Source organism: Lipotes vexillifer, unplaced genomic scaffold, assembly GCF_000442215.2.
Source record: "Lipotes vexillifer unplaced genomic scaffold, Lipotes_vexillifer_v1.1 scaffold454, whole genome shotgun sequence".
In the NCBI taxonomy this organism is placed as follows: domain Eukaryota; kingdom Metazoa; phylum Chordata; class Mammalia; order Artiodactyla; family Lipotidae; genus Lipotes; species Lipotes vexillifer.
In genome coordinates this window covers 1,478,976-1,503,688 of record NW_006779481.1, presented here as the reverse complement: position 1 = coordinate 1,503,688, position 24,713 = coordinate 1,478,976, and the positions used below count along the sequence as shown (strand labels likewise).

The 24,713-nt window shown below is 40.3% G+C and overlaps 1 protein-coding gene across 1 annotated transcript in view; it reads left to right on the top strand.

The window, feature by feature from the left end:
* The window catches only part of ABCB11 (ATP binding cassette subfamily B member 11), a 95,806-nt gene that overhangs the window by 12,292 nt on the left and 58,801 nt on the right, over positions 1 to 24,713 (top strand). The window contains exons 4-9 of the mRNA XM_007452617.1: positions 1,668 to 1,719; positions 2,496 to 2,734; positions 10,576 to 10,663; positions 11,786 to 11,919; positions 20,796 to 20,967; positions 24,063 to 24,187. Of these exons, the coding sequence (XP_007452679.1) occupies positions 1,668 to 1,719; positions 2,496 to 2,734; positions 10,576 to 10,663; positions 11,786 to 11,919; positions 20,796 to 20,967; positions 24,063 to 24,187 (810 nt within the window). The remainder of the gene's footprint in view (positions 1 to 1,667; positions 1,720 to 2,495; positions 2,735 to 10,575; positions 10,664 to 11,785; positions 11,920 to 20,795; positions 20,968 to 24,062; positions 24,188 to 24,713) is intronic.

Here is a 24,713-nt window from a genome sequence, read left to right as displayed (position 1 = left end):
AAAAAAAAAAAAAAAAAAAAAAATGTGGCATGGACAAAAGTCAGCAAAGAGACCAGGTGGCTCGGGTGGTGAAAATTGGAGTGAAGTAGGAGAAAACAAGGTCAGAGAGTCAACTGGCCAGACCACAGAGGGCTGTGGATGTGTCAGCAAGGATCTGTGATTCTACTCTGAGCTGGAAGGGAAGCTTAGGGCAGCCAAGTGCTAAGCACAGCATGTTCAGCACCTTTCAGATGGCGGAGAGGTTGTCTCTAGCAGGCCCAGCAGCCTGGCTTCAGGAGGAGAAGGGGGAACAGCTGGCTGAATGCAGAGATAGGGTTTCCAAGGATGGATTTGGGGAAAAGGATTGAGGATGATGGTGAAAGTGTGGTCCAAATGGCCAGCAGTGGAACTTAGGATGCCTGAGTAAGGAAGCAACATCTCGATGGGGTTTAGTGATTGTAAATAAATGGAGAGTTTAAAGGACTGCGGGTCTCAACTGAGATGACAAATAGGTATAGAAGGAGGAAGGAAGTGAGAAAACAAGATGCATGCTCAGTCCCAAAGAGCCAATAGAGTAGACTAGTTCCTGGTGAAAACAAGACCTGGGGTATATTCATGAATGGATGACTCAGGTGAAGTGGAGATCCCTGGAGTTGAAAAGTTCAAGGATGGGTTGAGTACAATTTTATGAGCAATAAAATGAATAAGAAATAATAAGTAAATATGAGTTTATGGGAAGTATGGGAGTTTTTTTGAATTTTTTGTCATATTTAATGTAGTTGTAAAATTTTAAGTGCGAGAAGCAAGCTATAAATCAGATAATCCAACCACCTCAACTTACAGGGAAATGTAGGTAGAAAGAGGCCGAGGTTCAAAGCTGAGGTCCAATAGTTATTTGCTACTGTAACAGGGAGTACAGAGTACTTTTTATTTTCTCTTAGCACCTCTCTACTGAACAAGAGATACAGCTGTACTGAAATCTCTAGAAGAGGTAAATCTGAAAGTAATAGCCAGTTAAAAAAAATTTTTTTTTATTTTATATTGGAGTATAGTTGATTAACAATGCTGTGCTAGTTTCACAGCAAAGTGATTCAGCTATACATATAAATATATCTATTCCTTTTCAAATTCTTTTCCCATTTAGGCCATTACAGAATATTGAGCAGAGTTCCCTGTGCTATACAGTAGGTCATTGTTGGTAGTTTTTGTTTTAGTTTTTTTTTAAATAAATTTATTTATTTATTTTTGGCTGTGTTGGGTCTTCGTTGCGGTGCACGGGCTTCTCATTACTGTGGCTTCTCTTGTTGCGGAGCACGGGGTCTCAGCTCGTGGGCTTCAGTAGCTGTGGCTCGAAGGCTCTAGAGTGCAGGCTCAGTAGTTGTGGCTCACAGGCTCTAGAGTGCAGGCTCAGTAGTTGTGGTGCACGGGCTTAGTTGCTCCGCGGCATGTGGAATCTTCCCGGACCAGGGCTTGAACCCGTGTCTCCTGCATTGGCAGGCGGATTCTTAACCACTGGGCCACAAGGAAGCCCCCTGGTTAGTCTTTAAGATACCACTTTTGGAAAGAATTTCGCAGCTAGTGGGGGCTTTCTTTCTTACTAAAGAATGCCTCATAAAATCACCATCTAGGAAGAATTTCTCATTGTTTTGGAAAGGACGGTCTTTAAACCCCTGTGTTTTTCTCCTAAGGTTAGAAGATAAGAAGAAAGGTGGCAGCAGTCAAGTTGGCTTCTTTCAATTGGTAATAAAACTGTCCTGATTTATGGCACAGGTTTTGCCACTGTGAGTTGTTCAGGTGGCAGAGGAAATGTTATAGTCACATTGGCAGGTTTTTTAACTACGATGATCACTTTTTCAGTCACAAACTGTCTACGTGATAACATGTTGAATAGCAATTAGAAATTTATTGCTGATTAAACACACAAATTCTATCTGGTAGATCATAAAAGTGTTGTCGAAGATAATCTCTAAGCCCCTAATTATCATTTTAATAAGGAAAATTATCATAGTAATCACGTCATGTATACTTATTCTTATGATGTCTTTAGAAATTCCATAGTGTAGGTATTTTTCTCAAATTTGCAGAATGGAGGCATTTCTGGGCACAAATAGGCACTCTTCATTGTCAGTATCAGTTCTGGGAGCCAATTTATACAATTGCTGAATAACCCACACAGAATATCTACATGGCAATAGCATCTGTGCCAGTGATTGTTTCCCCCTTAAGCTGGGAATGAATATCTAAGAACTAAAGTCAGCTCCTGAGATAAAGAGAATGAATTAAGAGACTAGGAAAGAGATAACATGAGCTAACAATGTAAGAGTCTAATGATTTAGATAATCGATGTACCGTTTATTTCAATATTAGTGAGAACTCTACCTTTCAATTAAGATGATTCCCTTAAGACTTGGCGTTGAATACTATTTATCAGAATCTAGTAACTAAAATTAAATAGTCCTCCTACCTCTCCTGCTTTTCACCCATAGATGATCTCTCTGAATCCTTTGTTTTTCAAGTTTCGATTTTCTTCAAAGACTGACATTTGGCTGATGTCTGTGGGAAGTTTATGTGCATTTCTCCATGGAGTAGCCTATCCAGGCGTGCTACTGATTTTTGGCACAATGACAGATGTTTCTATTGAGTATGACATGGAATTACAAGAACTCAAGATCCCTGGAAAAGCATGTGTGAATAACACGATAGTATGGACCAACGGCTCCCTCTACCAGAACGTGACAAATGGAACGCGCTGTGGGTAGGCTGCTATTTTTTACTTTTCACTTTTTTGGCTTGTATCTTAGATTGTAATTCAAAATGTGTGACGAGAACCTTATGGACTGAGCTGGAGTGGTGTCTAACACAGAGCAAAAAGAAACATAAATTTACCCTTATTTCTATAAATTACTCTGCCCTGAAGTTCTTCCTGTCCTATCGGATTTTTAAAGCTTAATAACAACAACAGCAAAACCCAGAACTGGAAATTGCTCATTAAATACAGCACCCAGATTTCACCACTTTGTAGACCACAGGCTTGAGGATGACACTACCAATACTCGATGCAGTTGGAGGATGACCCATGAATTTTACTTGAGTCCTTGTCATGTCTCTTATCCAAGACTTCCTTTTTCCTCTTTCCTGTTTCCTCCTCCCTCCCTCCATCCCTCCCTCTTTTCTTTCTTTCTTTCTTTCTTTTTTCTCTTTCTTCCTTCCTTCCTTCCTTTTTCTTTCTCTTTCTTTCTTTCTTTTTTCTTTCTTTCTTCCTTCCTTCCTTCCTTTCTCTTTCTCTTTCTTTCTTTCTTTCTTTCTTTCTTTCTTTCTTTCCTTCCTTCCTTCCTTCCATCCTTCCTTCCTTCCTTCTCTTTCTTTCTTTCTTTCTCTTTTTTCCTCTCCTCCCTTCTGTTCCTCAGCTGCTGTGGCCACGCCAGATGACTCACTTGATCCCCAGCCTTCTCTCTACAATGGGAATTTCATCATTCCTGTGCTCTAGGACTTGGAATAGGGGCCGTTGGTCTCAGTTAGCAGTTGAGTTTCTGTGGAAGAGTGATGTGATGCTATGAACAGAAGACAGCCATGCAGAATTAACCAGAGCTCACCATGCTCCTGTTCTGTCTGTGATAAGCCCGACAGGCTGCCTTGTAATCAGTGAGTCTGTAGTGTACACAGAGTTGATTCACTGTCATAGCATGGAATTTGCAGCCTGCCTCATGCTGCCTCAGGGCCAGAACAAGCTCATTTGCACGTATGAACCCACTCAGGTTCAAGAACCAAGGGCAGGGCACATCCTAGCTAGAAAGACACTTGGAATGGCGCCCCCAAGTGAATTTATATTTTTCTCCTTCATTTAAAAATGTTTCTACAGACTTGATTCCAGATTATGACAAATCCTTCTAAATCACTGATGTTCTTCCATAATATTATTTGTTGTTAGCGTCTTTCATTCATTTACTAATTTAACCAAAATTTTTGGAACACCAATTATGTGCCAGGAAAATGTGTAAGCATCATGGATACAGTGGTACCTTATGAATCATGGTCCTTGTATTTGTGGAGCTTGGGTCTAGTTGGTGAGACCATAATGAAATCAACGACCATGCAAATAAGTACATAGTTATAAACTGGTTAGCACTTGACAGAAAAGTACAGGATAACATACAATGTGCAGAATTAGACTTAACAAATAATAAGCCTACTCATAAGAAATAAATTTCCAATGTCTAAATATGTATATTTCTCTTCTAAATTTGGAAGTAACACTCAGAACAATTTGCATAAAAGAGAGACTGTCTTCAATGACAGTATTATTATTATTTTTTTGGCTGTACCACGTGGCTTGCAGGATCTTAGTTCCCCAACCAGGGATCAAACCCGAGCCCTCAGCAGTGAAAGCACAGAGTTCTAACCACTGGACAGCCAGGGAATTCCCAATGGCAGTCTTTTAAGTCTTTCAGTTATGTTGGAGAACAGAATTGAACGATTTTTACAGAGTGGTATGACTACAAAATGTAAGCTAATCCATTTTCCCCCTTTGAAAAAAATTCATTCAGACTTATGTATGATGTAAATTGACCCCAATCATTAATAACGCATGAAGATAAATTCTTCAAGGGAAAATTCCTGAAAGGATATCCTCTTATGTCTTAAAAATTGGAAATAAATGTTAGAGGGACCAAAATTTGAGACATATTTTGTCTCAAATGGTCATAAATATTTATTAGATGAACTAAAGAATGAATCTGCCTTTAATGTCCACATCACTGGCATCCATTAGAAAGGAAATCACCGTGGCTACCCATTACTTTATTCATTTTTACTGGGTCCTATACTTGAGGGTGAGCAAATAATTCAGAGCAAATAGGGGTTTTCAGAAATTCCTTGGCTTTGGCTGAATTCACATGATACCAAACATGTAAATAGATATTTGATTGTGTAGACCACACCTTTCTCAGGCCTTTCCTTTACCAGGAACTCCATTGACGAGTTAAATATTTTAATCGTGAGCTATTATGGTCATTGACATGAATACTGTTTGTACACTTCTGAATAAATGTTTAGCTTTCGTGTGGTAAGATCACTGTGAAAATGGACTTGGGTGGGACAGAAGAGAGGGAGGGGACATTTTCTTACCTGTAAGTAGTAAACATGCCTCCAAAATTACCCAACTGTTTCACAACTTTCTTTCTTGGAAAAAGTATATCATTAAAAGTACAATGTCTCCACCTATTATAATTGGTGTGTTAGTCTTGTACTATACAAGGCAACTCAATGATTTTATCAACATAAGCATGCATGTATAATGTAGGAGCTGGATTTTCTCTTTCATTGTTTTGGTTTCCACATATCAATTGTAATCCATTGGATGGAATTTTAGGCTGGAGCCTTCCAAATGGCTCTCGGTGAATAAGGCTAAAAAGGATTACAGAACGTTAGGCCTCCTGATTAACTTCTCTGAATTTATTTGCTCAGAATAGTCAAATAATAAGGTAACAGAATGAAAGAAGAAGAAAGAAGGAAATATCACAATGCAGTTTACTTTTCTTTCTTTCTTTCCTTCTTTCTTTATTTTTGGCTGTGTTGGGTCTTTGTTGCTGTGCGCGGGCTTTCTCTGGTTGCAGAGAGTGGGGGTCACTCTTCGTTGCGGTGTGCGGGTTTCTCATTGCAGTGGCTTCTCTTGTTGTGGAGCACGGGCTCTAGGTGCAGGCTTCAGTAGTTGTGGCATGCAGGCTCAGTAATTGTGGCTCACGGGCTCTAGAGCGCAGGCTTAGTAGTTGTGGTGCACGGGCTTAGTTGCTCCATGGCATGTGAGATCTTCCCAGGCCAGGGCTCGAACCTGTGTCCCCTGCATTGGCAGGCAGATTCTTAACCACTGCGCCACCAGGGAAGCCCCATACTTTTCTTTTCTTTTATCCAGTTAAAGTGTAGAAACTCAAATGGAGGCTACAACGTCTTGTAACTTAATTGTGGAAGTGACATACTATCATTTCTTCCATTTTCTGTTGGTCACACAGACCAGCCCTGGTATAATTTTGGTGAGGATTACACAAGAGTGTGAATACCAGGAGACAAAAACAATCAAGGGCTCCTTGGAGGCTCACTACCACAGCCATTGGGAAGTTTGTGTCCTTACCTGCCCCACATATGGATGCATCGATGCAAAAATCTGTCTGTACTTTCTCTTGGATTTCAGTCTATTTTCTTAGCAATGTACATTTAGCTTATGCACTCAAGTACTATTTTGAAGTTAGACACTGTAAGACAATGTACTTTGAAAAACAGCTTTATTGAGATACAATTCACATACCATAAAATTCACCCACTTAAAGTATAAAGCTCAGTAGTTTTTAGTACATTCATAGAGCTGTGCATTCATCACCACAATCAATTTTAGAGCATTTTTATTAGCACACAACCCCCCTACCCCATATCCCTTAAATTTCACTCCCCAATTCCCCATCCCCCCTCAGCCCTAGACAACCACTAATCTACTTTCTGTCTCTGTAGATTCGCCTATTTTGGACATTTCATGTAAATGGAATCATATAATATGTGGTCCTTTGTGACTAGCTTCTTTAACTTAGCCTAATGTTTTCAAGGTTCATCCACGTTGTAGTGTGAATCATACTTCATTTCTTTTTATTGATGAATAATATTTCATTGTATGGATATAACACATTTATAGCGTGGATATAATGAGTGGATTTATCCATTCATCAGTTGATGGACATTTGAGTTGCTTCCTCTTTTTGGTTATTACAAATGATGCTTCTATGGACATTTATGTACAAGGTTTCCTGTGGACATATGTTTTCAATTCTCTTGAGTATATACCTAGGAGTGGAATTTCTGGGTCATATGATAAATGAATGTTTAACCATTTGCAGAACTTCCAGACTGTTTTTCAAAGTAGCTGTACCATTTTACATTCCCACTAACATGTGTGAGGCTTCCAATTTCTTCACATTCTTACCAACACTTATTAGTATCTATATTTTTAAAATTTATTTATTTATTTATTTTTGATTGTGTTGGGTCTTCATTACTGCGTGCGGGCTTTCTCTAGTTGTGTTGAGCAGGGGGCTACTCTTCATTGCGCTGCCTGGGTTTCTCATTGCGGTGGCTTCTCTTGTTGCGGAGCATGGGCTCTAGGCACAGTAGGCTTCAGTAGCTGTGGCACGCAGGCTCTAGAGCGCAGGCTCAGTAGTTGTGGCGCATGGGCTTAGTTGCTCCGCGGCATGTGAGATCTTCCCGGACCAGGGCTCAAACCCGTGTATCCTGCACTAGCAGGCGGATTCTTAACCACTGTGCCACCAGGGAAGCCCCAGTATCTATATGTTGACTGGAGCTCCAATAGGCTGAATAATGGCCCCCAAAGATATGTAGGATATCCCTGGAATCTGCAAATGTTACCTTGTATGGGAAAAAGAGTCTATGCAGATGTGATTAACTTAAAGATCTTGGGTTGGGGGAAATTATACTGGATTACCCAGGTGGGCCCTAAATGCAATCACTAGTATTTTTTAAAGGGACAGTTACTAAAAAGAGGCAGAAGGAGATTTGACTATAGAGAAGGAATGCCAGTAGCTACCAGAAGCTGGAAGAGGGAAGAAACTAGTTCTTCCCTAGAGCCTTTGGAGAAAGTACAACCCCGTCAGCACCTGAATTTCAACCCAGTGAAGCTGATTTCAGACCTCTGGCTTCCAGAAATGTGAGAAAGATGGAAGTATGTGTATATATCAAAGGGCAACAAGAGGAATCTTTGAATGATGAGAATATTCTGCTCTTCATTGTATCGGTGTCAACATCCTGGTTGTGATATTGTCCTATAGTTTTGCAAGATGTTACCATTGGGGGAAAACTAGATAAAGGGCATATATAATGTCTCTGTAATAGTTCTCACAATTGCATTAGCCATTCTGGCAATATGCTACCCTAGTGTGTGGGTATTCTATAAAGCAACTTTACCCAGTGATAAACCATTTGTCCATAGGTCAATGTCCCATGCATTAATGAACATGGACCTGTCAACATTTGGAAGTAGGATATGGACACATTTCTGCCAGTTTGGGTTGACACTGATATTCACTCTAAGGTGTCAATGCTACTGGGTCTACAGGGCATCAGAACCATTGAAAGGAGCGCTCCTGGTGAGGCATGCACCTTGTCATAAAGACCCTATATCGTTTTTAAATATCTTTTACCTTTTCCCTCTAATTGTCATTTCTCTCCCCTCTTCTCTCTTCAACAAATGCATCAGGGGAATCTTAATTTGTCCAAGTAGGCATGTATCAATTTTGTTTTGTTTTTCTTTTTGTTGAAAAGAAAGACAGTCTGTGGTCCAAATCACCTGTAAACTTTACAGAATCCTTACTAGGATTTTATAATCACAAGAGCTTTACACCATGCAGATGATGAAGTCTGATGTGCAGTCAAAGGAACCAAGTTGACGTCCCCTTTTCCTTCCTATCAGTTTTTCTGATAGGTTTGCTCTGTTGTCCCAGAAATATTCCCAAGTAGTCTTTAAAACTCTAATGACTCTAATGACTTCCTCCCAGAATCAAATAGAAGTGAGTTAACCATTCATCTCTGGGGTGCCTCAGGAGTGAAAACAATCACAGACTACACATGTCCTATCCACAGCCCCCGACAGTGATGTAATGCTCCTGAACTTTGCTCCAGTAAATCCCACAGCTGGGTCAGTGCTCAGAGCTCTTAGTCGAGTACATTCATTCATGACTGGCAGCTGCGTTTTTCACGACAGGCACTCTCACCTCTGCTTACAGTGTCTGTAGAATAAATGCACCACAGGGAATCTAAGTAAAACTTTTTGACAAATGCTCATAGTTTTCTGTTTTTGGACACCCAAATTTTATTTCACAAAAAGAAACCAAGAGTATGCACTCATTTATTTATTAAAAAATTTTTTTATTGGAGTATAGTTGCTTTACAATGTTGTGTCAGTTTCTACTGTACAGGAAAGTGAATCAGCTATACGTATACGTATATCCCCTCTTTTTAGGATTTCCTTCCCATTTAGGTCACCGCAAAGCACTGAGTGGAGTTCCCCGTGCTATACAGTAGGTTCTCATCAGTTATCTATTTTATACATAGTATCAATAGCATATATATTATGCAGTCATTTATACATTAGAAGTCTTTACTCATAAATACTGCATTATACACTCTATACAAAGATACTTAGCTTTTGTAAGGGCCTCTGATCATGGATACTTGTATACAAGTTTACGACTTTCTAGATCTTTTTCATTCTGGGGGTTCCCTTAAATCATCATGAAAGACTGGGAATGTGGTGAACACAGACATATTAGCTGGTTTGGAGATTGTCAGAGGGGTTGACCAAGGCAGTTGTTTCCCTTCCTCATTAGTATTTTGCAAGTGAAAGAAAAGTCAAGAAACATTCACTGAGTACCTACTTAATGTGTAAGGTATTGTACTGGGCTTTGGGAGTGAGAGCAAGCAGCCTACCTAGTCTTTGCTGTCAAGTAGCTGCAATTTACTAGCAAGAGAAACATGAATACACTCGATATAAATATATTCAATAAAAATACTGAATAATAGTGCAAGATGGCAATAAAATCTGCCATGGAATAATAGTTCGTTCTGAATTAAATAAATTATACTTAAATACTTGGTCTGAGTTCAGTAGAGGGAGAGACAATTCAAGTTGGGTCACAAAAGGAAGGCCTGATAGAAAGCAGAAAGCTGGTAGACTGAGAGCATCTAGGCTAAAGATGCTACTTTCTGATTCTCTAAAGAAATTGACATCATCTAGCTTATCCCTGAGGATCGGGTATATCAACAACCAATATGTTAATTTTTTCATGATAAAATTTCTTATTTCCCGAAAGCAATTTCAGAATCATTTTTTCTTCCCTCCCTGCCCCTGCCAGTTCCAAACCCTGTGTCACAGTGTGATACTTGTAATGGGAAAATACTGTGTAGATTTCTTGCTTTCCCACAAGTTCTTTGACTTCAGCCTTAGAAATTGTCCTGGGGAGGGAGGATTCCTGGGCTGTGGTCAGCACAAAGACTGGGTTAATAAAGTGTTTTTCTCTCTCTATGGGAAGATGACACACACATTTCTCCTAGTGTTACTCTGAGAGAGGAAGGAGTTGAAAAGCTGGCTTAAGATTGCTGGACAGGTAACAGTAAGCCTCCTGATTTACAGCACACATCTCTCTACCTGTGCCTTTCCAGACACTTGTCTGGCTTTTTAGAACATTTCTCTAACTGTGATTGCACTATCACTAATGATGAGCATGAGTGAAAGGGGCCTCCGTGGACAGAGCTCTGGGCTGCCATCTAGAGTCCCCTGTCTTCCAACAAATGCCCATTAATTATTTCACAACCCTCGCATCTCTACCTGTAAAAATGAAGGAGGTAGGCATCGTTGCTATGATGGATACCATGAGGCCTGTTTGAGGATTTGGATTGATTGTAATTCTACGCAGGTAAAACGCCTTATCCATATTTAATAGAAACATACAATATGTATATTTTAAATTCCTCTGTACTCACAAATGCAATATTTTTTAGCTAGATCCTACCTGTGAGTCTTACCATTTTTTCCCTCTTTTGAAGGTTTCTGGACATTGAAAGTGAAATGGTCAAGTTTGCCAGTTACTATGCTGGCATCGCTGCCGCGGTACTTGTCACAGGATATATTCAAGTTAGTGACGCCTCCATTTTATTTATAGATCAGCAGCTGGGTTCAAAGACGTGACAATGAAATGCAAAGTGTGTTCTTTAAAGCTATTCAGAAGCCCCAAGGACTACAGCTTTATTTCAGGCAGACAATAGACGGTGGGAAGGATTCTTCCTCTCAGTTGGGGAGGAACGCTTGTCCAGAGAAGTGGAGAATAGACTTTTAGCTCGTGTCTTGCTCTCCCCTGCCCTTCCTGCTTCATCCTCTCGTCTAAACTCAGAAATAGACAGCTGTGGGTGTGTTCGTACAGGGAGAGCAAGTACGAACCTTCTTCGTACCTGGAAAAAGCTGAGAGTGGGGAGTTGGAGGAAAGCAAGCTTGACTTTCTTTTTCTCTGTTTTTGCTAAAGTCACACCAAACTGCAGTCCAACCCAAGTTCTGTAAACTGAATCCATATTCTAGATTTCAGTTATGGGAGGGCTTGGAGTTAACTCTTATTAAGGAAGAAAAGTATTTCATCTTTTTCCTACTAACGTAGGAAAAATAATAAATCCCCCCTACTCTCCATTCACTTAAGAATTCCAGGAAGTTAGTGTTAGCTGTAAAGAGAAATGAGTCAGTTTTCACCATTCTGGCACTGGAGTTTTAATGACAGTCTTATTTTGCTTGCATGGGAAACTATCAGCAAGATTCCCTGCTTATGTCATAATGTTTGTCTTACTTTCTCTGAAAATCATTGTCCAGCAGCTGGAAAACAATGTATGAATGCTTATTGGCAGGCTTCTCAGGGGAAAAATTCATCAGAAGTGGCATGCAAAAGTAGTGATTTAAGAGCAATAATTTATTTTGGGTGTGATAAGCCTTCTTTTACACATGAGGGAAGTGAAGCTTAATACGGTTAACTCTGCAACTGGCCGAGCTGGATTCAAACCCAAGCCTCTGGCTTCCCTGTTTACAGTGGTTCGGCTCAGCCCCACTTTCAGCAGCAGATGTCAGAGCTCACACCTTAATTCCCAACAAGAGGCATGTTGTCAATTACTTTTGTCCTTTTCTCAACTGTCATAGTGAAAATATTTTCTTCTGAAAAGAGAAGGAATTAATGACTATTTTTATCACAATGCTAAACATTTCTTGCTCCATTTACAGATATGCTTTTGGGTAATTGCTGCAGCTCGTCAGATACAGAAATTGAGAAAACTGTACTTTAGGAGAATAATGACAATGGAAATAGGATGGTTCGACTGCAATTCAGTGGGAGAGCTGAATACAAGATTTTCTGAGTAAGTGGCTGGTAGGACATTTTAATGAATGTGTGACTTTTCGCTAATGAAACACTTGTTTCCAAATTAAATAACAACTGGAAACACATTTTCAGTTCTTTTGATGCATTTTGTGTCTTAAGTTGGGCTTTTATAGGGAGCATGGCTTTTTTCGTAGGTTTCATGGCTTCAACAAAATGACTATTTTTTTTTAACATCTTTATTGGAGTATAATCGCTTTACAATGGTGTGTCAGTTTCTGCTTTATAACAAAGTGAATCAGCTATACATATACATATATCCCCATATCTCCTCCCTCTTGCATCTCGCTCCCACCCTCCCTATCCCACCCCTCTAGGTGGTCACAAAGCACCGAGCTGATCTCCCTGTGCTATGCGGCTGCTTCCCACTAGCTATTTTACGTTTGGTAGTGTATATATGTCCATGCAACTCTCTCACTTTGTCCCAGCTTACAATTCCCCCTCCCTGTATTCTCAAGTCCATTCTCTAGTGGGTCTGAGTCTTTATTTCATTCCTAAGCCTAGGTTCTTCATGACGATTATTTTTTTGTTGTTTTTTAGATTCCATATATATGTGTTAGCATACGGTGTTTTTCTCTTTCTGACATACTTCACTCTGTATGACAGACTCTAGGTCCATCCACCTCAGTATGAATAACTCAATTTCGTTTCTTTTTATGGCTGAGTAGTATTCCATTGTACATATGTGCCACATCTTCTTTATCCATTCATCTGTCGATGGACACTTAGGTTGCTTCCATGTCCTGGCTATTGTAAATAGAGCTGCAATGAACATTTTGGTACATGACACTTTTTGAATTATGGTTTTCTCAGGGTATATGCCCAGTAGTGGGATGGCTGGGTTGTATGGTAGTTCTATTTTTAGTTGGAAAGGACCCTCCATACTGCTCTCCATAGTGGCTGTATCAATTTACATTCCCACCAACAGTGCAAGAGGGTTCCCTTTTCTCCACACCCTCTCTAGCATTTATTGTTTGTAGATATTTTCATGATGGCCATTCTGACTGGTGTGAGATGATATCTCATTGTAGTTTTGATTTGCATTTCTCTAATGATTAATGATGTTGAGCATCCTTTCATGTGTTTGTTGGCAATCTGTATATCTTTTTTGGAGAAATGTTTATTTAGATCTTCTGACCATTTTTGGATTTGTTTGTTTTTTGATATTGAGCTGCATGAGCTGCTTGTAAATTTTGGAGATTAATCCTTTGTCAGTTGCTTCACTAGCAAATATTTTCTGCCATTCTGAGGGTTGTCTTTTCGTCTGGTTTATGGTTTTCTTTGCTCTGCAAAAGCTTTTAAGTTTCATTAGATCCCATTTGTTTATTTTTGTTTTTATTTCCATTACTCTAGGAGGTGGGTCAAAAAGGATCTTGCTGTGATTTATGTCATAGAGTGTTCTGCCTATGTTTTCCTCTAAGAGTTTGATAGTGTCTGGCCTTACATTTAGGTCTTTAATCCATTTTGAGTGTATTTTTGTGTATGGTGTTAGGGAGGGCTCTAATTTCATTCTTTTACATGTAGCTGTCCAGTTTTCCCAGCACCACTTATTGAAGAGGCTGTCTTTTCTCCATTGTATATCCTTGCCTCCTTTATCAAAGATAAGGTAACCATATGTGCGTGGGTTTATCTCTGGGCTTTCTATCCTGTTCCATTTATCTATATTTCTGTTTTTCTACCAGTACCAGTACTGTCTTGATTACTGTATCTTTGTAGTATAGTCTGAAGTCAGGGAGCCTGATTCCTCCAGCTCTGTTTTTCTTTCTCAAGATTGCTTTGGCTATTCAGGGTCTCTTGTGTTTCCATACAAATTGTGAAATTTTTTGTTCTTGTTCTGTGAAAAATACCAGTGGTAGCTTGATAGGGATTGCATTGAATCTGTAGATTGCTTTGGGTAGTAGAGTCATTTTCACAATGTTGATTCTTCCAATCCAAGAACATGGTATATCTCTCCATCTATTTGTATCATCTTTAATTTCTTTCATCAGTGTCTTATCATTTTCTGCATACAGGTCTTTTGTCTCCTTTGGTAGGTTTATTCCTAGATATTTTATTCTCTTTGTTGCAATGGTAAATGGGAGTGTTTCCTTAATTTCTCTTTCAGATTTTTCATCATTAGTGTATAGGAATGCAAGAGATTTCTGTGCATTAATTTTGTATCCTGCTACTTTACCAAATTCATTGATTAGCTCTAGTAGTTTTCTGGTAGCATCTTTAGGATTCTCTAGGTATAGTATCATGTCATCTACAAACAGTGACAGCTTTACTTCTTTTCTGATTTGGATTCCTTTTATTTCTTTTTCTTCTCTGATTGCTGTGGCTAAAACTTCCAAAACTATGTTGAATAATAGTGGTGAGAATGGGCAACCTTGTCTTGTTCCTGATCTTAGTGGAAATGGTTTCAGGTTTTCACAATTGAGGATGATGTTGGCTGTGGGTTTGTCATGTATGGCCTTTATTATATTGAGGTAAGAAGTTCCCTCTATATCTACTTTCTGGAGAGTTTTTTTATCATAAATCGCTGTTGAATTTTGTTGAAAGCTTTCTCTGCATCTATTGAGATGATCCTATGGTTTTTCTCCTTCAGCTTGTTAGTATGGTGTATCACATTGATTGATTTGCATATACTGAAGAATCCTTGCATTCCTGGAATAAACCCCACTTGATCATGGTGTATGATCCTTTTAATGTGCTGTTGGATTCTGTCTGCTAGTATTTTGTTGAGGATTTTTGCATCTATGTTCATCAGTGATATTGGCCTGTAGTTTTCTTTCTTTGTGACAGTTTGTCTGGTTTTGGTATCAGGGTGATGGTGGCCTCGAAGAATGACCTTGGGAGTGTTCCTCCCTCTGCTATATTCTGGAAGAGTTTGAGAAGGATAGGTGTTAGCTCTTCTCTAAATGTTTGATAGAATTCCCCTGTGAAGCCATCTGGTCCTGGGCTTTTGTTTGTTGGAAGAATTTTAATCACAGTTTCAATTTCAGTGTTTGTGATTGGTCTGTTCATATTTTCTATTTCTTCCTGGTTCAGTCTTGGCAGGTTGTGCATTTCTAAGAATTTGTCCATTTCTTCCAGGTTGTCCATTTTATTGGCATAGAGTTGCTTGTAGTAATCTCTCGTGATCCTTTGTATTTCTGCAGTGTCAGTTGTTACCTCTCCTTTTTCATTTCTAATTCTGTTGATTTGAGTCTTCTCCCTTTTTTTCTTGATGAGTCTGGCTAATGGTTTATCAATTTTGTTTATCTTCTCAAAGAACCAGCTTTTAGTTTTATTGATCTTTGTTATTGTTTCCTTCATTTCTTTTTCATTTATTTCTGATCTGATCTTCATGATCTCTTTCCTTCTGCTAACTGGGGTTTTTTTGTTCTTATTTCTCTAATTGCTTTAAGTGTAAGGTTAGGTTGTTTATTTGAGATGTTTCTTGTTTCCTAAGGTAGGACTGTATTGCTATAAACTTCCCTCATAGAACTGCTTTTGCTGCATCTCATAGGTTTTGGGTCATTGTGTTTTCATTGTCATTTGTTTCTAGGTATTTTTTGATTTCCTCTTTGATTTCTTCAGTGATCACTTCGTTATTAAGTAGTGTATTGTTTAGCCTCCATTTGTATTTTTTACAGATTTTTTTCCTGTAATTGATATCTAGTCTCATAGCGTTATGGTTGGAAAAGATACTTGATACGATTTCAATTTTCTTAAATTTACCAAGGCTTGATTTGTGACCCAAGATATGATCTATCCTGGAGAATGTTCCATGAGCACTTGAGAAAAATGTGTATTCTGTTGTTTTTGGATGTAATACCCTATAATTAAGTCCATCTTGTTTAATATATCATTTAAAGCTTGTGTTTCTTTATTTATTTCCATTTTGGATGATCTGTCCATTGATGAAAGTGGGGTGTTAAAGTCCCCTACTATGATTGTGTTACTGTGGATTTCCCCTTTTATGGCTGTTAGTATTTGTCTTATATATTGAGGTGCTCCTATGTTGGGTGCATAAATATTTACAATTGTTATAACTTCTTCTTGGATTGATCCCTTGATCATTATGTAGTGTCCTTCTTTGTCTGTTGTAATAGTCTTTATTTAAAGTCTATTTTGTGTGATATGAGTATTGCTACTCCAGCTTTCTTTTGATTTCCATTTGCATGGAATATCTTTCTCCATACCCTCACTTTCAGTCTGTATGTGTCCCTAGGTCTGAAGTGGGTCTCTTGTAGACAGCATATATATCGTCTTGTTTTTGTATCCATTAAGCCAATCTATGTCTTTTGGTTGGAGCATTTAATCCATTTACATTTAAGGTAATTATCGATATGTATGTTCCTATTCCCATTTTCTTAATTGTTTTGAGTTTGTTATTGTAGTTCTTTTCCTTGTCTTGTGTTTCCTGTCTAGAGAAGTTCCTTTAGCATTTGTTGTAAAGCTGGTTTGGTGGTGCTGAGTTCTCTTAGCTTTTGCTTGTCTGTAAAGGTTTTAATTTCTCCATCAAATCTGAATGAGATCCTTGCTGGGTAGAGTTATCTTGGTTGTAGTTTTTTTTCCTTCATCACTTTAAATATGTCCTGCCACTCCCTTCTGGCTTGCAGGGTTTCTGCTGAAACATCAGCTGTTCACCTTATGGGGATTCCCTTGTGTGTTATTTGTTGCTTTTCCCTTGCTGCTTTTAATACTTTTTCTTTGTATTTAATTTTTGATAGTTTGATTAATATGTGTCTTGGTGTGTTTCTCCTTGGATTTATCCTGTATGGGACTTTCTGCTTCCTGGACTTGATTAACTATTTCCTTTCCCATATTGGGGAAGTTTTCAACTATAATCTCTTCAAATATTTTCTCAGCCCCTTTCTTTTTCTCTTCTTCTTCTGGGACCCCTATAATCCGAATGTTGGTGCGTTTAATGTTGTCCCAGAGGTCTCTGAGACTGTCCTCAGTTCTTTTCATTCTTGTTTCTTTATTCTGCTCTGAGGTAGTTATTTCCACTATTTAATCTTCCAGGTCACTTATCCGTTCTTCTGCCTCAGTTATTCTGCTATTGATCTCATTTAGAGTATTTTTAATTTCATTTATTGTGTTGTTCATCACTGTTTCTTTGCTCTATATTTCTTCTAGTTCCTTGTTAAACGTTTCTTGTATTTTCTCCATTCTGTTTCCAAGATTTTGGATCATCTTTCCTATCATTATTCTGAGTTCTTTTTCAGGTAGACTGCCTATTTCCTCTTCATTTGTTAGGTCTGGTGTGTTTTTGCCTTACTCCATCTGCTGTGTGTTTCTCTGTCTTCTCATTTTGCTTAACTTACTGTTTTTGGAGTCTCCTTTTCACAGGCTACAGGTTCATAGTTCCTCTTGTTTTTGGTGTCTGTCCCCAGTGGCTAAGGTTGGTTCAGTGGGTTGTGTAGGCTTCCTGGTGGAGGGGACTAGTGCCTGTGTTCTGGTGGATGAGGCTGGATCTTGTCTTTCTGATGGGCAGGTCCACGTCTGGTGGTGTGTTTTGGGGTGTCTGTGGCCTTATTATGATTTTAGGCAGCCTCTCTGCTAATGGATGGTGTTGTGCTCCTGTCTTGCTAGTTGTTTGGCATAAGGTGTCCAGCACTGTAGCTTGCTGGTCGGTGAGTGAAGCTGGGTCTTGGCGTTGAGATGGAGATCTCTGGGAGATTTTCACCGTTTTATATTACGTGGAGTTGGAAGGTCTCTTGTGGACCAGCGTCCTGAACTTGGCTCTCCCGCCTCACAGGCACAGCCCTGATGCCTGGCTAGAGCACCAAGAGCCTGTCATCCACACGGAAAAAGAGAAAAAGGGTGAAAAAAAAAAAATATATATATATATATAGTTGCTGCCAAAGTCCACCTCCTCAATTTGGGATGATTTGTTGTCTATTCAGGTATTGCAAAGATGCAGGGTACATCAAGTTGATGTGGAGATTTAATCCGCTGCTTCTGAGGCTGCTGGGAGAGATTTCCCTTTCTCTTCTTTGTTCACACAGCTCCCGGGTTTCAGCTTTGGATTTGGCCCCACCTCTGCGTGTAGGTCGCCTGAGGGCGTCTGTTCTTCGCTCAGACAGGACGGGGTTAAAGGAGCAGCTGATTCGCGGGCTCTGGCTCACTCACGCGGCGGGGAGGGAGGGGCACGGATGCGGGGCGAGGCTATGGCAGCAGAGGCCGCCGTGACGTTGCACCGGCGTGACGTTGCACCAGCCTTAGGTGCGCCGTGCGTACTCCCGGGGAAGTTGTCCCTGGATCCCGGGACCCTGGCAGTGGCGGGCTGCACAGGCTACCAGGAGGGGAGGTGTGGATAGTGATCTGTGCTCACACACAGGCTTCTTGGTGGCGGCGGCAGCAGCCTTAGTGTCTCATGGCCGTCCCTGGGGTCCGCGCTTTTAGCCGCGGCTCGCGCCCGTCTCTGGAGCTCCTTTAAGCAGCGCTCTTAATCCCCTCTCTTCGCGCACCAGGAAACAAAGAGGCAAGAAAAAGTCTCTTCGGCAGCTGCAGACTTTTCCCCGGACTCCCTCCCGGCTAGCCGTGGTGCACTAACTCCCTTCAGGCTGTGTTCACGCCGCCAGCCCCAGTCCTCTCCCGGCGCTCCGACCGAAGCCCGAGCCTCAGCTCCCAGCCCCGCCCGCCCCAGCGGGTGAGCAGACAAGCCTCTCCGGCTGGTGAGTGCCGGTCGGCACCAAGTCTCTGCGCGGGAATTTCTCCGCTCTGCCCTCCGCACCCCCGTGGCTGCGCTGTCCTCCGCGGCTGCGAAGCTCCCCCTCCGCCACCCGCAGTCTCCACCCGCGAAGCGGCTTCCTAGTGTGTGGAAACCTTTCGTCCTTCACAGCTCCCTCCCACTGGTGCAGGTCCCGTCCCTATCCTTTTGTCTCTGTTTATTCTTTTTTCTTTTGCCCTACCCAGGTACGTGGGGAGTTTCTTGCCTTTTGGGAGGTCTGAGGTCTTCTGCCAGCGTTCAGTAGGTGTTCTGTAGGAGTTGTTCCACATGTAGATGTATTTCTGATGTATTTGTGGGGAGGAAGGTGATCTCCGCCTCTTACTCTTCCGCCATCTTGAAGCTCCTCAAAAATGACTTAAAAATTGAAAGTCGGGGTACTATAATTTGGTTTGTAGGTCCTGGACTAAAATGCTAGAAATGAAGTATTATAGAAGAGAGTTTAAAGGATGTAGGGTTATTTGATCTCGAAAGAAGAAATTGAGGGATGTCACAATCTATGTACCCATAAGGAAAACAATATGATTAGAAAGAATTATCTTGCTTTGCCTGTTGACATAATTTCCACATATAATGACAAAAACAAAAAAAAATTCAAAATAGTTTGAGAAAGATTCAAACTGAAAAACTAGATTTAAATCCAGTTTACACCTAAATACTAGTTTGGGTCGTTAATAGTGCCCCCCCCCGTAATTTTTGAATGAGCTCTGAGTAATGAGAACCGTTGAACCGTCTTGAATTTAAGTTTGAGGTCCCATGAAAGACAGTGTGTAGTGTAGTGAAGATAAAAGCAGACTGAAGGGCTTCCCTGGTGGCGCAGTGGTTGAGAGTCCGCCTGCCGATGAAGGGGACACTGGTTCATGCCCCGATCCGGGAGGATCCCACATGCCGCAGAGCGGCTGTGCCCGTGAGCCATGGCCGCTGAGCCTGCGCGTCCGGAGCCTGTGCTCTGCAACGGGAGAGGACACAACAGTGAGAGGCCTGCGTACCGCAAAAAAAAAAAAAAGCAGACTGAATGTTGGGGCTCCTACACTCCAGCACTCATTCTGCCCTTTACTTACTTTGACCTTGAACAGATACTTAACCTTGCTAGAATACAATTGTGTAATCTGTCTGTAATGTCTAAGGTCCTTTTTTGCTATCAAGTCCTGAGCCTTGTTTGCTCCATCTGGACAAGAGATTATGGGAATGTTTCCAGGAATATGAATTTAATGTAATGATAGTCAACCAATACTCTGGAGCACTTACCCTATGCAAGGTATAAAGATATACCACAGAGCTCCTGATCTCAAGGAACTTACAGCCTAGTAGGAGGGATAAAGGGTTCAAGCAAATAATCAGAGCTAACATACATTGATTGTTTTCTATATGCTAGGCACTGGTCTACATATTGGGTTGGCCAAAATGTTCGTTCAGATTTTCCATATGTTACAGAAAAACCCGAACGAACTTTTGGGCCAACCCAATACTTTACGTGTACTAACTAATCCTCACTGCTACCGACTGAGGGAGGTTCTGTTTTTATCCGCATTTTATAGATGAGGAAACTGAGACACAGAAAGGCTAAGTAACTTGCCCAAGAAGAGTTTGTGTTTAAATTCGGAGTCTGGCTCCAGAGTCTGTGCCGTTAACCACAATTCTATACTGCTTATAAGCAGAAAGCAATAATTACATACACATACATATACACATGTATACAGATTAATTACATTGCTATGGTAACACAGGAAAGAAGTTATTACTTCTCCCTGGGGGATTATATAAATTTTTATGAAATAGGTGGTATGTGAGTAGAACCTTGAGGCTGAAAAGATTTAGCAGGTATAAAGGAAAGAAGGGCTGTTTAGGACAAACCAAGGATATTAGCTTTAAGAAAGAAAGGGACAAATAAGAGGGTTTCCAAAAGTCTTTGCCTATGTTGAATGAACACCAGTCAGGAAAACTGGATTAAGGACACACTCCCTTGGCTATGAGGAGAGAGGCTTGCTGCCCTCCCAAGCTGCAGCAAAATTTCCAAGATGTGAGAAGCTATTAAGTTTCCCAAGGGCAATGGGGTACAGAATAGGAGTGTTTAGAAAGGAAAGATTGTACTTTCTCAGCAAGATATTGAATTGACCAAATTCAGTTTTAGTGACCAAAGCCTCTCTTGTTTCTAGTGATATTAACAAAATCAATGATGCCATTGCCGACCAAATGGCCATTTTCATTCAGCGCATGACTACGAGCGTCTGTGGGTTCCTGCTGGGATTTTACCGGGGTTGGAAACTGACCTTGGTTATTACCTCTGTCAGCCCTCTCATTGGGATTGGAGCAGCCGTCATTGGTCTGGTAAGACTGTCTTCTCACTTCTCTCCATGGGAAGACTTTTGCACTGAGATACAGCCAAAAATGTGAAGCTTGATTCCCTTCTCCTGAGTATGTTTAGTCAACATCATTATCACCATTTTGATTTATTTTGTTTGGTTATTACTCAGTATCAAATAACATTCCATTATTAGATTAGGGATCAATAATGTTTTAATAACACAAATATTATTGTATCAATAACAACTACATTAATTGAATATTTACTATTTTGCCAGGCACTATTAGGAGCCTCAAGGACATGATCTCTAATTTTACAACAATCTTAGAAAGTATTAATGCCATTTTAAATATAAGAAATGGAGGTTCAGAGAGGTAAAGGAACTTGTCTGGAACTGCACAGCCAGTGAATGACAGAATAGGATTCAAATTCAAGGAAGCCTGATTCTAAATCCCCACTCACTCTGCAGTGTGCCTGTGGCTTCCCATGGTCTCCCAAGTTCAGATGCTTCCCTCAGAAAGGCCCAGCAAATAAAAGATTTCTGCAATTACACTGTGTTCTCCATTCCATCTGATCAGTTTCAGAGAGAGGATTATCTGACCCATTCAGAGAAGTATCCCAGTCACAGTTTCCATTCCCCAGGTATGCAGGCCAAGAAAAAGTATAGGAGTAGGAATTTGGGGTCATCCAAGTTAAAAAAACTCCCAAGGATTGAGAAATTATTCTATTTTACTTTTAGAGCAGCCACATTAGATAACAGGTTATGGGGTCAGGCACACTAATAATTTGCTGTAAATGAGAATAGAATTTAAGTGAAAAGCTGCACATACATTCACATCATTGAGCAACAGGTACCGATCTTCATGACTGTATTTTCTAGCAAAATACTCCCTACACTCCACTGGCTGTATTACTCAAATGTTTCCCAGGTAATACAGAGTGACAATAGCAAAGAGCTCATTCCACTTAACTAGGTCACCACCTGGCTCTACCACCTGGCTCAGGAAAGATATGTTCAACTTGTCAAAATATCAGTTTCCTCATCTTTAAAATAAGGTTAGTACCTCCCAAAGTCATTGTGATGACTCAAGGCATTATCCATGTTATGCACTTAGCATGGCATCTGGCACAGAATTAATTACTAAAGAGATATTAGCTTTTATTTTTTTCCCAATCCACCAAATCATGCAAGTTTTACAACAGTCTTTCCTACCAAATGCTTTTCAGCTGCACTCCAGGGAAGCCTCAACTTCCACAGAGGGTCACTGGGGAGTCTGCAAACATTTGATTCAGCATTTTTTTCCCTCCAAAACAATTTAATCTCTTTCTTCAAACCCACAAAAGATTAATATTCACACTCAACTGGATCATATGTCACGTTTTAACATGTTGGAGACCAACAACATAAACTGGTTAACTTGATTTCAAATAGGCTCAAAGCACAGTTTCTCTTGTTGTCTCAGTGTCCATATTTGAACTTCTTGTAAATGTGTCACCGATTTGGAATGTTGTAGCTCTGCACTTGTTTCTTCTTGAATTCAGGTGTGTGCATGTTTGTGTAAAATGATACGAGCAATTTCACTAAGCTCAATTCAAAAGCAGGACAAAAAAAGGTAGAGGGGGCAGTATATGACATATTAGAATATGACATATTAGAACTGATCGTAGGTTTTGTATGCCTTTGTATGACTTTTATATACCTACAATGGGAAACATGAACAACTGTTAGATATTTCCCAATATACATCTTTTAAGTTCCTATATCAGTTTAATTGAAGTATCAAGAGATTCTGTAATGTGCCATTAGAATAAAAACTGATAACATTCGCAACTACTTAATTTTCTTATTACTATGCTCATTACATATTTCAGAAGTAAATTAGAAGAGGATTGTGGTAAAAACTGCCATACCATCCAAAGTCAAATTTTAATGTTGATTAAAATAGCCTTACTTTCCTTTATTGTTGCCTTTCAATTCACAAGATTTATAAAATGCGGACTTGTGAAATAAATACATTGTAATAAAATACCACTTTTACTTATATGTTAAAATTCTGTCTAAGATTTTGTTTGATAAGGGTTTTGCTGCTAAAAGTTCGGGAAAACTTGGAAGATAAACTTCCTTAGTCTGGGTACTATATATTTTTTTAGGTTTCTGAGTCAGTTAATCTTTCACAACATTTGCTTCTTCCCCTTCTTGTTTCTTTTTTTTTTTTTTTTTTTTTTTTTTTTGCGGTATGCGGGCCTCTCACTGTTGCGGCCTCTCCCGTTGCGGAGCACAGGCTCCGGACGTGCAGGCTCAGCGGCCATGGCTCACGGGCCCAGCAGCTCCGCTGCATGTGGGATCTTCCCGGACCGGGGCACGAACCCGTGTCCCCTGCATCGGCAGGCGGACTCTCAACCACTGCGCCACCAGGGAAGCCCCCCCTTCTTGTTTCTTAATCTGTGCCAGGGAAGTCTTTGGTCGTTGATTCTAACTAGGACTCAATCCAGGTCCAATTTTAGAAAAACTTAACTTGTTTAATATTAAGTGCAACGTCTTTTTCTTTCCTTTTCGTAAAAAGCAAAACTAGTTAGTTGAGTCCCTACAGTTGAGTCAAGTGGTGTAATATTTATCTGAAGCTTTCTCCTATGGAATTACCTCTGCTGCATATGCCTTTTCATGCTCAGAACCTCTCCCTTATTCTATATTCTAATCAATATGACACGTGCATGGGCCTCTGGTCTTTGCATGTGGTATTTGTAAACTGTGACATGGCCTTTGGACAATAGCAATGAACTCTGACATGGTTTGACTTGAAAACGTCATTAATATGTTGACTGAAACGCTGTGGTCACGTAGAATGCCCTATTTAGTACATACTCTGTGAGAAGTTTTGTTGAGGCTGACTTTTAATGGAGTCATTTTGATATGTCAACAACCAAACACCCATGGATGAGGCTTAACATGGCTTAAACTTGGACCAAATTCTTTCCTCGGTAAACGCTGTTCCAGTGGGAATCTAGTCTTGTATTAAACTGTGCTACATGTTTGCTCTGCTAGACGAATCAGTGAATGGCGGAGTGACTTACCTAATTATCTGGTCTTCACATTTTATTTTTTTCGTTTGGACTTCAGAGTGTGTCCAAGTTTACAGACCATGAATTGAGGGCCTATGCCAAAGCAGGGGCAGTGGCTGATGAAGTCATCTCATCTATTCCAACAGTGGCTGCTTATGGTGGTGAGAAAAAAGAGCTTGAAAGGTTAGTTAATTGAAATGTCTGCCACTTTCCTGAACTTTGTTGATCTGCATACTACCCTGAATCTTCCCCATTTTGTATAAAGTGGCAGATTCACCTTGCTATGGTACCCTGAGGGAGCTTTTGTTCAAGAGGTAGCTAAGCTAAGCAATTAGATTGGTCAAAGCACCTACAAAAGACTCCCAAGACTTTAGCTCTGTGTTCTTGAAGATGATGCAGTTGGTGGCTTTTAGAAAGCCATCTTAGGTTGGATATTTGTTTCAAACTCTGATGGTGTGTGTGTACACACACCATACTTCATGCCAGTCTAAAACACTGTCTTCTGACATTAAGGAAAAGCCTACCTGATCTAAAATGCAATTTTGCACATTTTATTGAGCACTTTTTTTTTTTTTTTCCTGTTTGTTTGTTTGTTTTGTGGTACACGGGCCTCTCACTGTTGTGGCCTCTCCCGTTGTGGAGCAAGGCTCCGGACACGCAGGCTCAGCGGCCATGGCTCACGGGCCCAGCTGCTCCGCAGCATGTGGGG